The sequence below is a fragment of the Bufo gargarizans genome, chromosome 10 (genome assembly GCF_014858855.1).
Source record: "Bufo gargarizans isolate SCDJY-AF-19 chromosome 10, ASM1485885v1, whole genome shotgun sequence".
NCBI lineage: Eukaryota > Metazoa > Chordata > Amphibia > Anura > Bufonidae > Bufo > Bufo gargarizans.
Genome location: NC_058089.1, coordinates 23586168 through 23604923, shown reverse-complemented (window position 1 = coordinate 23604923; position 18756 = coordinate 23586168). Strand labels below are relative to the sequence as shown.

Below are 18756 nucleotides of genomic sequence, written 5' to 3'. Positions count from 1 at the left end.
AAATGCAAATCTAAGGGATTAGCTTTAACCTTTGAAATTATGAAGAGCGTAATAAAATTAGCTAAAATACATCATGAAAGGAAAACCAATCCAAAAAAGGCTAAAAATCATATCGGAGAAGAATGTAGGACCTCTCAATAATAGTAATGGGGAGATGACCACTGCGGATCATGAGAAAGCAGAGCTGCTAAAGAGGTTCTCTAGTTCTGTACGTCCAAAAGTAATTGATGTAGGCGCTGCCAGTATTGGTATTGCATGAAGTTACTTACAAGAAGTTTCTGGTGCTTAGATATTGATGACCTGTTATCAGATTGGTGGTGCCCATCACCTGGCTGTTCGGGGAAGCCACTGATGGCAGAAGGCTCCATTCACTCTGTTGTTTCTAGCACCAGCGCGTACTTCAGCTCTAGTAACATAGTACATAAGGCCGAAAAAAGACATTTGTCCATCCAGTTCGGCCTGTCATCCTGCAAGTTGATCCAGAGGAAGGCAAAAAAAAAACCCTGTGAGGTAGAAGCCAATTTTCCCCACTTTAGGGGAATAGCTCTGATCCTATTCATTTAAATGGAAGCTGGTCTGCAGTACCCCGCCATAGCCACCACATAGCGGACGGAGCTTTCTGCTTCTGACTCCATCCGGTGTATAGTTTCCAGTGCTGGCGGCTTCCCTGAACATCTGATCACGGGGATGCCGGCAAAATGCTCATTTGTTGAGTGATCTGTCATTTATTTGGCATATAAAGTATATCGCTCTGTGTAAACAATGAATCTGTATGAGGATGAACAACTGAAGTAACGATCATTCATCCCCATACACTGGGGATGATTGCATGTAAATGCAGCTGGACAAGCGGGCAATGATTGGGGACAAATGGTTTGTCATTACCCTTTGTATTGTCCCATGTAACTTCCCCTGAGTTTATCCTCACCCCCTACTCACAGCCAAACACTTTATGTCTTTCTCATCACGAGGAATTTTCTACTGACCTGAGCTGTAGCTACGTTCTGCAGATGTTCCTCTGAGATGTTTTGAGACTTTCTGGATGAGTCCTCTTTCCTTGAGATAACTCCTTGGAAGATGCCCCACTGTTCCAAGTCTTTTATTGAGGTAGTGACAAGGGGACCCTAGAGCCCTGACAGGGCAGCATATTCAGGTGTTTCAGATTTTTTTGTATTTTTTTTTTGTTATATTTTTTATGTCCACCCTAGTCTGCTCCCTGGCTCTCTTCACTGGTCTTCCAATCCGCATCTGTAAAATTCTTAATGGACGGAATCACGTGCACTGCCGCAACCAATAACTGGCCTGACAAGTGACCTGTCCGCAGATGACATGTGAGGCCTGTCTTTGGTTACGCTATGTTATTGCTGCCTCGGGCTACTTGTTTTGCCCCTATTTCTGTCAGTTGGGGCCTGCCTACAACATGGGGCCACTTTAAATTCCAGAGAAAGGAGCAGGGCAGTATGGAGTTTTCACAGGTACTGCGGACTGGGGTGGAAATGAAAAACAAAAAACCCTGGAAGGCCCATGTAAGGTTTAAATCAGGTTGTGCTAAGCCGGTACTGTGTAGACAAAGCTACCTCGTGATGAAATGTTAGTTGGCCTGGTAGGGAAAAGGCAATAGGATGACTGGTTCCCCTGTATAGATTATCCCTTTAAGAAAACACCCCAACACAAGTCCTGACTCCGACCTTTAGTTCTATACCAGGTAAATCATCTCTTCTGTAGACTTCAACCTACCACAGTGCCTTCCTTATATAAAGGGGATCTCTCACTCACAAACACTAAAGGCCCCTTTACACTTGCCGAGCATCAGCCAGATAATTGCTAACAAGGGTTCGTGGGAACGCTCGTTAGCAATTATCTGCCGGTGTAAAGGTGACCCCGATGAACAAGCAGAATGCTCGTTCATCTGGTAATATGATCTTTTATGTGCTCCCCAAAATCATTGTTTGTTGGCAGCAGATCATGGTGTCTAAACAGCCTATGCTGCCGGCAAATTATGATTCTGTATGGGAACGAGGGATGGCATTAGCAATCGCTCCTCCCCATACTGCGGAGGAGTTCACCTCATGTAAATGTGGCGGTCTTCTGCACTGACGAGCAGGCAATTGCTGGAAAGGAACACTGTCTTCCCAACAATTGTCTGCTTAGTATATCAGTGTAAAGGGGCCTTAAAGGGGTTGTCTCATCATGGACAATGGGGGCATATCGCTAGGATATGCCCCCATTGTCTTATAGTTGCGGGTCCCACCGCTGGGATCCGCACCTATATCGAGAACAGAGGCCCCCGCTCCCATTTATTTCTATGGGGCCGACGTAAATAGCCGAGCCAGCGCTCGGCTATTTTCGCCGGCCCCATAGAAAATGAATGGAGAGCGGCTGCGCATGCGCAGTGCGCCCTCCTTCACTTGCGGGGCTCCGTACTCGATATTGGTGCGGATCCCAGCGGTGGGACCCGCACCTATAAGACAATGGGGGCATATCCTAGCGATATGCCCCCATTGTCCATGATGAGACAACCCCTTTAAGGGTGCATGCACCCGTTGCAGATTACGCATGTTTTTTTCCGTACGGAAAAACTGCAGGGTAATAGAGTACCAGCAAAGTGTATGGGATTAGACAAATCTCGTGCACTTTAGTTTTTTTCTTAGGTGCAGAAATTGACCTGCTGTGTGGATTGTGATATTTGCAGCGTGTCAATTGTTGCCTTTATTTGTGCAGATTACACCCTTTTCAACGGAAGGGTGAGATCTGCGGAAAATCTGCATTGCACCTGCAGCAAAAAAATGCATAAAAATGCACAACAATGTGCCAAAACTGCAATGAATAGTGCCGATTTTGGTGCAGACTCTCTCATATGCATACTTCAGTACAAAAATGTAGATTTAGAATAACTTTATTAAGTACAAAATACACAAGAGGGACAGGACACCCCTGGAGCAGATATGGACAATGCAGTTTATTCAGCCCCAAGCGGTCAACATTCCACCGTCATCCAGCGCCACAGACTGATCCCCATAGGACAGGTCGCTTCCTTTATTCTGGTCTTTTCTTGTAGTCTTCCAAGTGGGACAGGATCCAGCCGGAGGGAATCAGGAAGACCGAGAAGAGCACGCCAAGGCCGATCGCTTGCTCCTGTAGAGACATTAGTATCCATGGGGTTAGTTTACGACACTCGCCCTTGAGTCATGGAGATTGGATAGATAGGACAATATGGCGTCAAAATTCATCACATTTTAAACCATTTTTTACGCTCTCCCTCGCCCACCAAAAGTGTTGTTTTTATGACCGGTTTCAGTCAATGTGAAAAAAAAGCAAACCTTTCTTTATTATTTTTGGCAAATGTTTTTTTACTGATGACTAAGGCCTCATGTTTTGGTCCGCATCGGAGCCGCAGTTTTCGCTGCTTGGATGCGGACCCATTCACTTCAATGGGGCCGCAAAAGATGCGGACAACACTCCGTGCGCTGTCCGCATCCATTGCTCCCTTACATGGCCCACAAAGAAATATAACCTGTCCTAGTCTTGTCCATTTTGCGGGCAAGAATAGGCAGTTATATCAATGGCGCCATCCGTAATTTGCGGCCTTAACTTTCATGCCGTCTACTGAGCAGCGTCTTGTAGATTCTTCACATCCACTTGCAGTACCCCGCATCGCCGCTACGATATGTACAGCGTGCAGGTAGATGGTCTGAGGTCAGCAGCAATTGGGGCCAGTCGGTGGGATCCCAAGAGTGGGCTTCCCACCGATCTGATATTGATGGGATGTGTTCCGATCCTGAATTTTAGAGCCCTTTTACATGATCAAGGAGAAGAGCGTTGGTAGGAACGCTTGTTCCCAATAATTGCCCCGTGTAAAGGCGCTGCTGATCAACGACAAATGAGCTCGTTCATTGGGTGATCACATAAAATCCTCGCCCCGGAGGCAGCACATCATCTCATGTGAACAGGGATCTGCTGCCGCAAAACAACAAAACTGTATGGGGATGAATGATCACAGTGAAGATCATTCAGCCCCATACAGCCATGATTATTACTGGATGTCAATGCAGTTAGGCAGCGGGTAAATATTGTGAATAAACATTTATAAGAACGTTTGTTCCCGATCATCGCCCATAAATACAGAACTACACTGTGTCTTAGGGCTCATTCACACGAACTGTGACCGCATTTGCGGATCTGCAATACACGGGCACTGTTCCGTGGCCATTCCGCATCACGGATGCGGACCCATTCTGGAGGAACGGGACACTATGTAGTGCTTTCTGGGGTTCTGTTCCATGCTTCCGCACTACAAAAAGATAGAACTTGCTCTATCTTTTTGCAGAACGGAAGGATAGCGTACCCATTCAAGTGAATGGGTCTGCGATCCCCATGTGCCTGCCCCACAGACAGTGCCCGTGCATTGCGGACCGCAATTTGTTCGTGAACGAGCCCTTACCCGGATTATCTGAGGCTCCTTGTACAGAATACACTTAATGAGCGTGGCCTTCCTGTTCTGTAAACATGAGGCTTCTGTCAGGAAGTCTTTTCTATATGTGGCCTAGTTCATGTATCTGCTTCCCGTCATACGTGTACTGCTGATTATCTGAGCGTATTGGTTGGTTTATGCTTCCTGTTTGGAGGGAGACGGGTCAAGTCACTCATACATCCACTTTATAACTTGTCTTATTGGATTCTGGGGTAGTCTGTCTCCTGCATCTCCAGAAGCTTCCAATGATGATCTGTCTCTCGCCATACTTTACACTGCAGTCAGAAGTGTTTTACATAATATGGGATCACAAGTGTGGGAAATCAAATTCCCTGTGCGTGCACACTCACCCTTGCACCCATGTGCAGCCACAAGTAGAATGTAATTTGCCTCCATCAGGCCTCATTCACATTTCCTTGTCAGTGACATGTCTGTGAAAAAACACGCACGTGTTTCATCCGTGAAGGATCCGTGGTTGGACCGTGTGTCCGTTTTTACCATCCGTGTGCCATCCATAATTCACTGACGTTGCTCAGCTAAAAATGCATTTCCAAAGAATCTCCTATTAGTCTTCAGTGAAAAACGGACACAACACGGATGTCTGTCAGTGATTTTCACAGACCCATAGACTTCAATGGGCATGCTTGGTCCGCATCATGGATTAAAGTAGTGCATGTCTCCACAGGGGCGTTGCTAGGTTAAAACATTCGGGGCCCGGGCCCCAGATGTTTTGTCCCCTGCCCGAATGTCCTGCCTCCCAGCTAGATACAACTTTATTGCCATCCTGAGGACGGCAATACAATTGCATCTAAAGCACTGGAAGAGCTGAAGAGGACCTGTGGTGACATCACAGTCCATGTGATCCGTTCTTAATGCAGTAGCTGAAAAGGACCTGTGATGATGTCACCATCATGTGACCAGTGCAGGAGAGGTCAGCTCAGCAGTGAAGTCCTGGGAAGAAGCTGTGGTGAGATCTGCTACATGAGGAAGGAGAGGCAGAGCAATGCTGGGAGTTGTGGTTATTTAACTGGGACTGTATGTTAGGGCTAAAGAGAGGGAAGTTATTTACATGGGACAGTGGGGTAGAGTGATGTTATTAACAGGGGACTATATGTTGAAGGCGGCTGTGGGAGGGAGTGATATTATTTTCATGGGACTGAATGTTGAGGGGTAATGTTATTTACATGGGACTGCTTGTTGGAAATGGCTGGGGAGGGGGTGATTTTATTTACATGGGCCTGTATGCTTAAGGTGTCTGGGGAAGGGAGTGATGTTATTTACATGGGACAGAATATTGAGGGGGGTGATGTTATTTACATGGGACTGTATGTTGAAGGCGGCTGGGGAGGAGTTCATGTTATTTACGTGGGACTGTATTTTGGAGGGGGCTGTAGATAGAGAGGGGTGTTATTTACATGGGACTATATATTGGAGGGGGCTGGAGAGATGGTGTGATGGTATTTACATCGGACTGTATGGTGGAGGGAGGGAAATAATGTTATTTACATGGGACTGTATGGTGGAGAGGCTGAGGAATTATAATTTCTGAGGACACTAAACGGAGGAATATAACTACAGGGGGCACTGCAGGGGGCATTATAACAGTAGGGGGCAATATAAGTACTGGGGGCACTTCAGGGTGAGCATTATAACAGTAGGGGGCATTATAAAAACTGGGGGGAAGGGGGGGGGGGCATTTTAAATCCAGGGGACATTAGGCGTTCTTATTACTACTGGGGGCTCTATAGGAGGGACTTATAGATCCGCCTTATTCTTACTAAGAGCACTGTGGAGGCCTTATTACTACTGAGGGGTCTCTGAGGGTATTGTTACCAGTGGAGGCTCTTCTACTAATGGAGGCACTCTTGGGGAGCACTATCACTGTTGGGGTACTGTAGGGGGCAGTATTACTAATGAGGGGCATTCTAGAAGGGAATTATTATTGGTGGGACTATGAGGAGTACTGTTACTATGGGGGGCACTCATTTTTCTTCAGGATAGTATTTGGGGGTACAGAAATGTGAGGAAGCTCAGATGTCTGTGTGTCACACTCTGCAGAGACGAGGCGGCTGAGAGAAGTTGTTTGTCTGAACCCAATGGAGAAGATGATAACAGATCGACTTAGAGAATTGGGCCATATTCATTGGGGCCCCGGATCTTTTGAGACCCTAGCAACGCCACTGCCCCCATTCACTGAAGGGGGGGACTGCTGAAAGGGGTTAATAACTACTGTGAAGGGGGGACTGCTGAAAGGGGTTAATAACTACTGTGAAGGGGGACTGCTGAAAGGGGTTAATAAATACTGTGAAGGGGGGACTGCTGAAAGGGGTTAAAGTACAAGTGGGGTCGGGGGATGATCTGTGGGGTTGCTCAGATGGCTAGGCTCTTCACAGTAGTTATTAACCCCTTTCAGCAGTCCCCCATTTACTGAAGAGGGGACTGCTGAAAATAGTTAATAACTACTGTGAAGGCCCCCCCGCCTAGGGGCGTGGCTTAATGGGGTGGGGCATGGCTTCATGGGGGGCGTGGTACAGTGGGCTTGTGCCCCGGATGTTTTCAGACCCTAGCAACGCCCCTGGGGTTCGCAGTGTGGCTCAGAAGTTCGCTGCGACCACGAATCGCAAAAAATCTAACACTGCTGGAGTTTTTGCAAGTGCACTGCAACCCCATTTATTCCTGTGGCTGCGCTGCCACACTGCAATACTGGGCGCAACATGGGCCGTGCCCATAATCGCTGTGCAGCCGTAACCTTAGGGATTACAGTCACTGTTGGCGCTTATCCTTGAGATGTCAACGAATAGTATAAGGCTTCAATCACTGTAATATAATATATAATATATTTATTATTCCCTTTTTTGATGTTTTGCTGATGTATTAGGTAGTGCCGTTCAACCAGACACCTTATTCCCTGCTCTGCTATTAGCACATCCCCACAGGCAGCTGATGCAATGTAATTGGATGGCAATCCTCACTGACCATGGGGAATATACAATATTCATGAAGATAATGCTTCAGAACAAAACTGAATGCAAGGCCTTCTTCATTGATCAATAATTCAAGTGGCAACGCATGAATTTTGCAAGGATCATTATGATTAATGTTATAATTCAGTGTATGACATAGGTGATAATGATGTCATAATTCAGTGTATGATAGGAGTGATAGTGATGTCATAATTCAGTATATGATGTGATAATGATGTCATAATTCAGTGCATAATATGGGATAGTGATGTCATAATTCAGTGTATGATAGGAGTGATAGTGATGTCATAATTCAGTGTATGATAGGAGTGATAGTGATGTCATAATTCAGTGCATAATATATGTGATAGTGATGTCATAATTCAATGTATAATAGAAGTGATAGTGATGTCATAATTCAGTGTATGATAGAAGTGATAGTGATGTCATAATTCAGTGTATAATAGAAGATAGTGATGTCTATAGGTGATCCAAAAGCTGCCATGGATATAGCTCTACCTATACCTTTAATACCTGTTGGAGCTGTGATCAGCTAAAAGGAATGATAGCTTATAGGAAATGTCTCACTAAATATTTTTTTTTCCCAGTTAAAGCCAGATAGTAACACATATCCTTTTTTTCTAATCAGTTTTTATTTTCTGATTACAGATTTTTTTATTCTATTTCCTGAACATGATTATGGGGGCGGCCATTTTGCCTGAGCTGTTCTTAACAGCATTTAGAAAGCATTAGGAAAATTGCTTTACGGCAGCCCCATGGACCATGGACAGAATAGTGACCTCAGTGACTTCTATAGGAGAGTTTCTAGGCATGCTCTGTGCCCTGTGCAGAGGGGGGAAGGGACGAATAGATGAGCTCTGACAATCACCTATTGTGAATGGTGAATCCTGTCTTATCTATACACAGAGGTGATATCATTACAGGCAGGATTACAATGACAGATAAGCAGATAACTAAAGTAAAGTGATCTGTACACAGACCAAGAAGTGTCGCCTATTATTAGGCTTAGTGGCCAGTGCAAAAACTGCTGGATTTTATGTTTGGTTTTTTTTAAATACAGATAGTGACATGGAAAATTAAAAATAACATCACACTTTTCCCATTTTTTTATACAAAGTTGGCATTTGACCAAGATATTTTTCTCACCCAGCATGGGTATATGTAAAATGACACCCCAAAACACATTCCCCAACTTCTCCTGAGTACGGCGATACCAGATGTGTGACACTTTTTTGCTGCCAAGGTGGGCAAAGGGGCACACATTCCAAAGAGCACCTTTCGGATTTCACCGGTCATTTTTTACACATTTTGATTGCAAGGTACTTCTCACACATTTGGGCCCCTAAATTGCCAGGGCAGTATAACTACGCCACAAGTGACCCCATTTTGGAAAGAAGACACCCCAAGGTATTCTGTGAGGGGCATGGCGAGTTCCTAGAATTTTTTTTTTTTTGTCGCAAGTTAGTGGAATATGAGACTTTGTAAGGAAAAAAGAAAAAAAAAGAAAAATCATCATTTTCCGCTAACTTGTGACAAAAAATAAAAAATTCTAGGAACTCGCCGTGCCCCTCACGGAATACCTTGGGGTGTCTTCTTTCCAAAATGGGGTCAGTTGTGGCGTAGTTATACTGCCCTGGCAATTTAGGGGCCCAAATGTGTGAGAAGAACTTTGCAATCAAAATGTGTAAAAAATGGCCGGTGAAATCCAAAAGGTGCACTTTGGAATGTGTGCCCCTTTGCCCACCTTGGCAGCAAAAAAGTGTCACACATCTGGTATCGCCGTACTCAGGAGAAGTTGGGCAATGTGTTTTGGGGTGCCATTTTACATATAACCATGCTGGGTGAGAGAAATATCTTGGCAAAAGACAACTTTTCCTATTTTTTTTATACAAAGTTGGCATTTGACCAAGATATTTCTCTCACCCAGCATGGGTATATGTAAAATGACACCCCAAAACACATTCCCCAACTTCTCCTGAGTACGGCGATACCAGATGTGTGACACTTTTTTGCAGCCTAGATGCGCAAAGGGGCCCAAATTCCTTTTAGGAGGGCATTTTTAGACATTTGGATCCCAGACTTCTTCTCACACTTTCGGGCCCCTAAAAAGCCAGGGCAGTATAAATACCCCACATGTGACCCCACTTTGGAAAGAAGACACCCCAAGGTATTCAATGAGGGGCCTAGCGAGTTCCTAGAAATTTTTTATTTTTTGCATAAGTTAGCGGAAATTGATTTTTTTGGTTTTTTTCTCACAAAGTCTCACTTTCCGCTAACTTAGGACAAAAATTTCAATCTTTCATGGACTCAATATGCCCCTCAGCGAATACCTTGGGGTGTCTTCTTTCCGAAATGGGGTCACATGTGGGGTATTTATACTGCCCTGGCTTTTTAGGGGCCCTAAAGCGTGAGAAGAAGTCTGGAATATAAATGTCTAAAAATGTTTACGCATTTGGATTCCGTGAGGGGTATGGTGAGTTCATGGGAGATTTTATTTTTTGACACAAGTTAGTAGAATATGAGACTTAGTAAGAAAAAACAAAAAAAAAAAAAATTCCGCTAACTTGTGCCAAAAAAAATGTCTGAATGGAGCCTTACAGGGGGGGGGGGGGGGGGGGGGGGGTGATCAATGACAGGGGGGTGATCAATGACAGGGGGGTAATCACCCTATATAGACTCCCGGATCACCCCCCTGTCATTGATCACCCCCCTGGTAAGGCTCCATTCAGACGTCCGTATAATTTTTACGGATCCATGGATCGGATCCGCAAAACACATGCGGACGTCTGAATGGAGCCTTACAGGGGGGTTATCAAAGACAGGGGGTGATCAGGGTGATCACCCCCCTGTCACTGATCACCCCCCCTGTAAGGCTCCATTCAGACATCCGCATGATTTTTTACGGATCCATGGATACATGGATCGGATCCACAAAACACATGCGGACGTCTGAATGGAGCCTTACAGGGGGGTTATCAATGACAGGGGGTGATCAGGGTGATCACCCCCCTGTCACTGATCACCCCCCCTGTAAGGCTCCATTCAGACATCCGCATGATTTTTACGGATCCATGGATCGGATCCACAAAACACATGCGGACGTCTGAATGGAGCCTTACAGGGGGGTTATCAATGACAGGGGGTGATCAGGGTGATCACCCCCCTGTCACTGATCACCCCCCCTGTAAGGCTCCATTCAGACATCCGCATGATCTTTTACGGATCCATGGATACATGGATCGGATCCACAAAACACATGCGGACGTCTGAATAGAGCCTTACAGGGGGGTTATCAATGACAGGGGGTGATCAGGGTGATCACCCCCCTGTCACTGATCACCCCCCCTGTAAGGCTCCATTCAGACATCCGCATGATTTTTTACGGATCCATGGATACATGGATCGGATCCACAAAACACATGCGGACGTCTAAATGGAGCCTTACAGGGGGGTTATCAATGACAGGAGGGTGACCCCCCCTGTCACTGATCACCCCCCCTGTAAGGCTCCATTCAGACATCTGCATGATTTTTTACGGATCCATGGATACATGGATCGGATCCACAAAACACATGCGGACGTCTGAATGGAGCCTTACAGGGGGGTTATCAATGACAGGGGGTGATCAGGGTGATCAGGGTGATCACCCCCCTGTCACTGATCACCCCCCTGTAAGGCTCCATTCAGACATCCGCATGATTTTTTATGGATCCATGGATACATGGATCGGATCCACAAAACACATGCGGACGTCTGAATGGAGCCTTACAGGGGGGTTATCAATGACAGGGGGTGATCAGGGTGATCACCCCCCTGTCACTGATCACCCCCCCTGTAAGGCTCCATTCAGACATCCGCATGATTTTTACGGATCCATGGATACATGGATCGGATCCGCAAAACACATGCGGACGTCTGAATGGAGCCTTACAGGGGGGTGATCAATGACAGGGGGGTGATCAGGGAGTGTATATGGGTGATCACCCCCCTGTCATTGATCACCCCCTGTAAGGCTCCATTCAGACGTCCGCATGTGTTTTGCGGATCCGATCCATGTATCCATGGATCCGTAAAAATCATGCGGACGTCTGAATGGAGCCTTACAGGGGGGTGATCAATGACAGGGGGGTGATCAGGGAGTGTATATGGGTGATCACCCCCCTGTAAGGCTCCATTCAGACGTCCGCATGTGTTTTGCGGATCCGATCCATGTATCCATGGATCCGTAAAAATCATGCGGACGTCTGAATGGAGCCTTACAGGGGGGTGATCAATGACAGGGGGGTGATCAATGACAGGGGGTGATCAGGGAGTGTATATGGGTGATCACCCGCCTGTCATTGATCACCCCCCTGTAAGGCTCCATTTAGACGTCCGTATTCGTTTTGCGGATCCGATCCATGTATCCGTAAAAATCATACGGACGTCTGAACGGAGCCTGACAGGGGGGTGATCAATGACAGGGCGGTGATCAATGACAGGGGGGTGATCAGGGAGTTTATATGGGGTGATTATGGGTGATCAGGGGTTTATAAGGGGTTAATAAGTGACGGGGGGGGGGGGTGTAGTGTAGTGTAGTGTAGTGTGGTGTTTGGTGCGACTGTACTGACCTACCTGAGTCCTCTGGTGGTCGATCCTAACAAAAGGGACCACAGAGGACCAGGTAGGAGGTATATTAGATGCTGTTATGAAAACAGCGTCTAATATACCTGTTAGGGGTTAAAAAATTCGGATCTCCAGCCTGCCAGCGAACGATCGCCGCTGGCATGCTGGAGATCCACTCGCTTACCTTCCGTTCCTGTGAGCGCGCGCGCCTGTGTGCGCGCGTTCACAGGAAATCTCGCGTCTCGCGAGATGACGCATATATGCGTGACTGTGCGCCAGCCTGCCACCTCCGGAACGCGAATCTGCGTTAGGCGGTCCGGAGGTGGTTAAAGGGGTTATCGAAAAATATTCTACATTTTTCATACCGCCACTAGGCTCTGAATACTTATTTATTCAATAATATGTATCTGTATATGGCTACCTTCTGTTTGTTCTTTTCCTTATTTCTGTGTCTACCTCGGTAACATCGCTGTAGTGGATGCACATGTTCAGCTCCATCCTTTAACTGCCACCAGCTGTATCTGCTGTTTGTAGGCAGCTGTGACAGTTAGGCCTAGTTCACACTTCAGTGTTTGGTCAGTGATTTCCATCAGTGATTTGTGAGCCAAAACCAGAAGTGGAGCCTCCATAGACATTAGGTAGAAGGGAAAGATCTGCTCCTGTTCTGTGTTTAGAGCTGCACCTGGTTTTGGCTCACAAATCACTGATGGAAATCACTGACCAAACACTGAAGTGTGAACGAGGCCTTACAGGGAGAGAGCTGCAGCAGAAAGGACACGCCCCTAAAAAACAAAACAAAGACACACACTCCTGAGCTGCCAGCTGGAAATAAATCCAGCAGAGCAATGAATGGGGAGATCTCTGGATCTATGTGAGGTGCAGGACTGGTCCCAGCTTTGTTACAGATTGTCATGTACTATATGATGTCTGATTTTCATTTTTTACATTTACCATGGGATAACCCCTTAAATTGCTAGAACAGACAAGGCAAGGCATGTAACCAGGAAGCACTGAATAGGGCGTCACAATTTGATGTAAATGAAAAGTTATGTATTGTATATATTGCATTACCATCCTCTACACGTGTTTGCTGTCAGTGAATGAAAAAGCTCTTGTTTACTCCCAGGGCCTAAAAAATCAATATAGACTTAAGACTTTATACACATAAGAGAAAAGTCAGCTGAACCGGGCACCTGACTATCTGGTGTTCTCAGGAAAGATATGTCACTATCAGAGGCGTACGCAGCAGTTTACCCCCCATCGACAGCACAGGCATACTCGGCCAAGCTGAGCATGCATGTGGGGAGATTGGGAAGAGGTGTGCAGTCAGCTGACAGCTATTGGAGGTGTATGGGCATCTTTATGGCCCTCATACACATTATAGTACAGAACTGTTGGATGAACCCGTTTCTGGTGGATCCGACCAACAACTCTACACGTATGGGAAGCTCCAGAAACGTCCCCGATAAATAATGAAAGATGGATCGGGTGCTTTGAATCTCAACTCCTGATCCTTTTGTTCTTCTGTGAGAGGTGTTTCTGAGTCGGTCCGTCCCATTGAAAAACACATGCATGCTCGGCTGAGCTTTGGATCCACGCAGCGTCTATGTGGCCGCACTTAACTGCTTATATGAGGGAAGAGGATATTGCATTTATAACCATTGCCTCATATTTTCCTCGTAAGATGAGTCAATGAGACGTGCATGGTGAAATCAGAGTCTCTCCCCGCCCTAGTAAATGCAAGAGGAGCCATAATGTCAACCAGCACATGACAACAGTAAGGCCTCGTTCAGACGGGCGAGTTTTCCGTGCGGGTGCAATGCGTGAGGTGAATGCATTGCACCCGCACTGAATCCGGACCCATTCATTTCTATGGGGCTGTGCAGACGAGCAGTGATTTTCACGCATCACTTGTGCGTTGCGTCAAAATCGCAGCATGTTCCTCTTTTTGCGTTTTCCACGCAACGCAGGCCCCATAGAAGTGAATGGGGCTGCGTGGAAATCGGGGACCCGATCTGTATTATTTTGGGAAAATAATAGCATTCTTAATACAGAATGCATAGTACAATAGGACTGGAGGGGTTAAAAAATAATAATAATAATTTAACTCACCTTAATCTACTTGTTCGCGCAGCCAGGCATCTCCTTCTGTCTTCATCTACGAGGAAAAGGACCTGTGGTGATGTCACTGCGCTCATCACATGGTCCATCACATGATCTTTTACCATGGTGATGGATCATGTGATGAGCGCAGTGACGTCACCACAGGTTCTTTTCCTCGAAGGTGAAGAAAGAAGAGATGCCGGATGCGCGAACAAGTGGATTAAGGTGAGTTACATTATTTATTTATTTTTTAACCCCTCCAGCGCTATTGTACTAAGCATTCTGTATTCAGAATGCTATTATTTTCCCTTATAACCATGTTATAAGGGAAAATAATACAATCTACACAACCTTGAACCCAAACCTGAACTTCTGTGAAGAAGTTCGGGTCTGGCTATCACATTCAGTTTTTTATCACGAGTGTGCAAAACACATTGCACCCGCGCGATAAAAACTGAACAACGGAGCGCAATCGCAGTCAAAACTGACTGCAATTTGCGTACCTACTCGTGCGGGTTTGCCGCAATGCACCTGGGGCGCATCCGGAGCCAAAACGTGACACCCGTGTGAAAGAGGCCTAAGGCCTCGTTCACATTTCCGTTTTTCACTGACATGTGCTGTCCGCATTTTCTGAAAAGGACGTGTGCTGTCCGCATTTTCTGCGGATAGCACACGTACCCATTGATTTAAATGTGTCTGTTCGTATTTCAGTATTTTTTTACTGACCGTAGGTCAGTAAAAAAAATCTCGGAGTCTGCCGAACCCATTCATTCCTATAGCTATCTTGCCACACTGCAATTCTTGGAAACGACACGTGTAGCACCCAAAACCGCCATGTAGCCTAACTCAAGGAATCACCAGGTGTCAAAATTGTTCAAAACTCAATCATAAAGGGGCTGTATGTGATTAGAGAAGGGGGCTGCCTTCTTCCAAAAACAGTGCCTCTCTTGTCTATGGAATATTTGTGGTCTTGCAGGCAAAGCCTTGTTCACCTCCCCTGAATGGGTCTAAGCTGCAGAAGCAGACAATGGACAGGAGCGGCGCTGTGTAAGGAAGAAATTCAATCATTTCAAAGTAATGCATGTCCTATTATTGTCCACAAATCACGGTACGAGGCCCCATTCAAATCAATGGGTCCGCAAAAAAATATGGAACGCACACGGAACACATCCGTATTTCATCAGTATTTTGCGGATCCATACTGTAGAAATGCTATGCCCATCCCATATTGCTCATGTGTTGTGTGATTAATAAGTTACTGTTTCTGTATACGATCCGCAAAAAAATGATCAAATACGGAAACCATACGGATATGTTTTGTGCAATAACAGAACGGAAGAGGACTTAAATCAGAGAAAAAAAAACTCAGATACGGAACAACGGATCAGTGAAAAACGGACCGCAAAACAACAATGGTCGTGTGTATGAGCCCTTAGTCCATGTCTGCTGGGGCTTGATGAAGTTATAAAACATAACTATACATATATACATAACTTAAGCGCTGGTCATACAACTTGCTTAAATCTACGCCAAAAACAGGCGTAGAAAATGATAAATGAGACAGGCCGGCCAGCCTGCCCCTTTTCCCGCCCACACCACATCCCCTTTTTCCTCCACGTAGAAAAAGTAGCGCGAGCGGGGAAAAGTCCTTTTGCGACCGAATCTGCAACAAAAGTCCGCCAAAAAGTGGCGTACTTCACATCATAAATGACCCCCATGGTCTCTTTGCAGCTCAGTCCCATTCAAGTAAGGACCCATTCACGCGACCATATTTTTGGTCCACACCCAATCCGCATTTTATGTAGATGGCACAAGGACCTATTAATTCCTATGCATCCGCAAAAAAAACAAAAAACAGACATGTAAGCATTCGTATGTCCGTTCAATAGTCCCGCCAAAAAGATAGAACATGTTCTTGTCCATTTTGCGGATGCAACGTGTATGTCACACGGACATCATCTGTATTTTTGCAGATCCGCAAAAAACATACGGTCGTGTGAATGCACCCTCAATGAGATTAAGCTGCAATACCAAGCACAGCCACTATATGATGTATGGCGCTGTGCTGAGTATAAAAACAAAGACGTCACCTCTTCACGCAGCTGAATGGCCAAGGAAGACGCCCACCAGTCTGATATTGATGACCTACCCGATAGGTCATCAGTATTTAACTTCACGTAGACCCCTTTAAGGCTGCATTATTAACCCTAATATGTCCATTAATTCGGCACCTTGCTGCTCCTGCAGAATACACAGCATCGGCAGTGGACGACGCATCCCTTCTAGTAACCATAATTGGATTGTCTGCATGTTATGTATGACATAAATGAATAGCCGTGACTTGCTAATTAACACATCTCTTCCTGGAATAAATGAAATTACAATGCCTGTAGCTGCCGTCTATAGGGATTTACCATGACGGTGTCCTGTGGCAGCTGCAGGCCTCAGCTCGGTGACCAGGACACTTCCCAAGGTCGTTAGCCTTGTGTCCTACACCCCCCCCTCCCCCCCCCCCCCCATTTCCATTGAACATTAACAGAGACTTCGGGGGGGGGGGGGGGGATTATACGCTGCGTGTTGTGAGAGTTTATTATAAGGAGCCTGTGGGGATCTGAGGCTGCCTGGTATATAGAAAGCATAAAATAATATAGAACTGGTGGAATTATTGGGACAGCTGTGTAAAAAGGATAGTCCCCTACGTAGACCAACGTATCGGGGGTTTGCTGCTTGCAGCTCTGTGAGCAACCACAGATACCACATGTTGATCTCAAGATGACAAACTCATCTCTGTAAGCAAAATGTTTAAGATCGGTCTGGACAATTATGAAATTACATAGATTAAGGCCAGAAATAAAACATCCTTCCATACCGGGACATTCTCATAGACGTATGGGCCGAAGGAAAAGCTACAGTTGGGTTGCATGTGGTGGTGGTTGCACCAGTTGACCTTAGAATGACTTCTTACAAACCGTCTCAGACCCTTATCTTAACCTTACCATGAGACAGAACTTCTTAAAAAGCCATGGACATAAAGCGCACTCCATGATATGAGGGACTACAACCCCTACAGTGGAAAAATCCAAGCCCATATGCCTGGACGGAAGCTAGCGTTGGTTAGTCGTGGTGGCCCTCGCATAGAAGAACATTTTTCAGAACAGTAAAAGAAATATTTTATAAAAAATAAAAATAAAATTCTCTAATGACTAATAAATAAATTACAGGAAGACAAAAAAGTGGTTTTTGACCCACTTCAACGGTCCACTCAATGGTTCAAACTCCCATGCCAGTTCTACTTACCCCGGCGGAGATTTCATGAGTCTGGGCTTTCTTGGATGACCAAGCCTTGTTCATAACTTGGGGGGATCTTGCCTGGCGCAGAAGGCCGAGGGCGCGGGTAAACAGTGGCATGGCTGCGCTCTGTGGGTGTAGGTTCTGCTCTCTACGACGGAGACAGGTGTAAAGTCCACTCTGCAGCTCTCGAGGCTTGGAGAAGGGAGTGGTTTTGCTTGTCCTAGTCTCCAATTGGTGAGTGGCAATGCAGAGGTTAACGCGAGACGCTGTGTGCAGCACGTACATTGATCTCTATATTTATAGAATAGGGAGGGGTTAAAGTCAAGGGGAGGTTGATGATCAGCCCTTTATATCTGCTCCATGCACATCGGTGCATGCTACAAGTTTCACGCCTTGCTGATTAGCATGAATCATCTTCCTGGTTTCCTTCGCAGTTTACTCCTTTTGGATACGTTACGTCTCTTTTAGATTGAAACAGATTTGGGTTTTTAGTTGCTTTTTTTCCTCGCTGCAGAACAGGTTACGATGACAGCTGTGCCCGTCACTCAGCGTCTCCTGCTGCTCCCATCTGTTATTATCTCCACGCGTTTCTATGCGCTTCCACAAGGCATTTGCTTTTTATTTTTTGCTTATTTTCTCTTGCACTTTCTTTTAGTGTTTCTTCCTCCTTTGCACTTTACCATGCCTGGGCTTGCTCAGTCCCTCACCCCTCCCTTCAAACCACCAGGAGTCTGTTTATTACCAAGCTACGTCAGGAGCTTCCTCTGGTGATGGAATCTGGTAGATTGCACTGTATGCAGAGCGGCGACTGGAGGCTTCCAAAGAAGAATCTCAAGGATTTCCTCGCACTTTGCATTCTGAAGCAAATAGCATACAGAGCTAATCATAGATGTAAAAATAAATAAATATATATATATACAGCAAATGTTCGGCAACTGTGAACGGCACAACACTGTTCTTTGGTGGCGGGTGCCCCGCGGCTGATGAAGCAATCCAGGCTTCAAAATACAATATAAATCCAGGAAATCCACCAGAGATACAACGTTTCGGTTCGCACACTGGAACCTTTTTCAAGCAGTGATGTGAAAGGGGTGTGCACATAGCATATTTATAGCGTGTTTCATATCAATCAATCAGTAACATAATTACGTGCAATAAATAACATAAAATTCATCAAAATACATGTCATAATTCAAAAATGCATGATTAAAAAGCCAGTACAATTCATAATACACATATAGGTGACTTGGATCTGTATATCCAAAAGCCCGTGTTGGTTAAAGGGTTTCTACCACCACATTG

The 18756-nt window shown here is 45.7% G+C and overlaps 1 protein-coding gene across 1 annotated transcript; it reads right to left on the bottom strand.

The window, feature by feature from the left end:
• Positions 1–2880: 2880 nt before the first annotated feature.
• LOC122920761 (cytochrome c oxidase subunit 8B, mitochondrial-like) lies at positions 2881–17754 on the bottom strand. The gene is made up of 2 exons (XM_044270477.1): positions 17461–17754; positions 2881–3135 (listed from the first exon to the last, which is right to left on the bottom strand). The coding sequence occupies exons 1-2, from the start codon at positions 17737–17739 to the stop codon at positions 3037–3039; spliced, it is 378 nt and encodes a 125-aa protein (XP_044126412.1). The 5' UTR covers positions 17740–17754; the 3' UTR covers positions 2881–3036.
• Positions 17755–18756: the final 1002 nt, after the last annotated feature.

Excerpts from the sequence above, each read along its gene's own strand:
- LOC122920761 (XM_044270477.1), bottom strand. The coding sequence starts at position 17,739 with ATGTACGTGCTGCACACAGCGTCTCGCGTTAACCTCTGCATTGCCACT. Across the intron at positions 3,136-17,460 it reads CTCATGAAATCTCCGCCGGG|GAGCAAGCGATCGGCCTTGG; the intron begins GTAAGTAGAACT and ends ATGTCTCTACAG.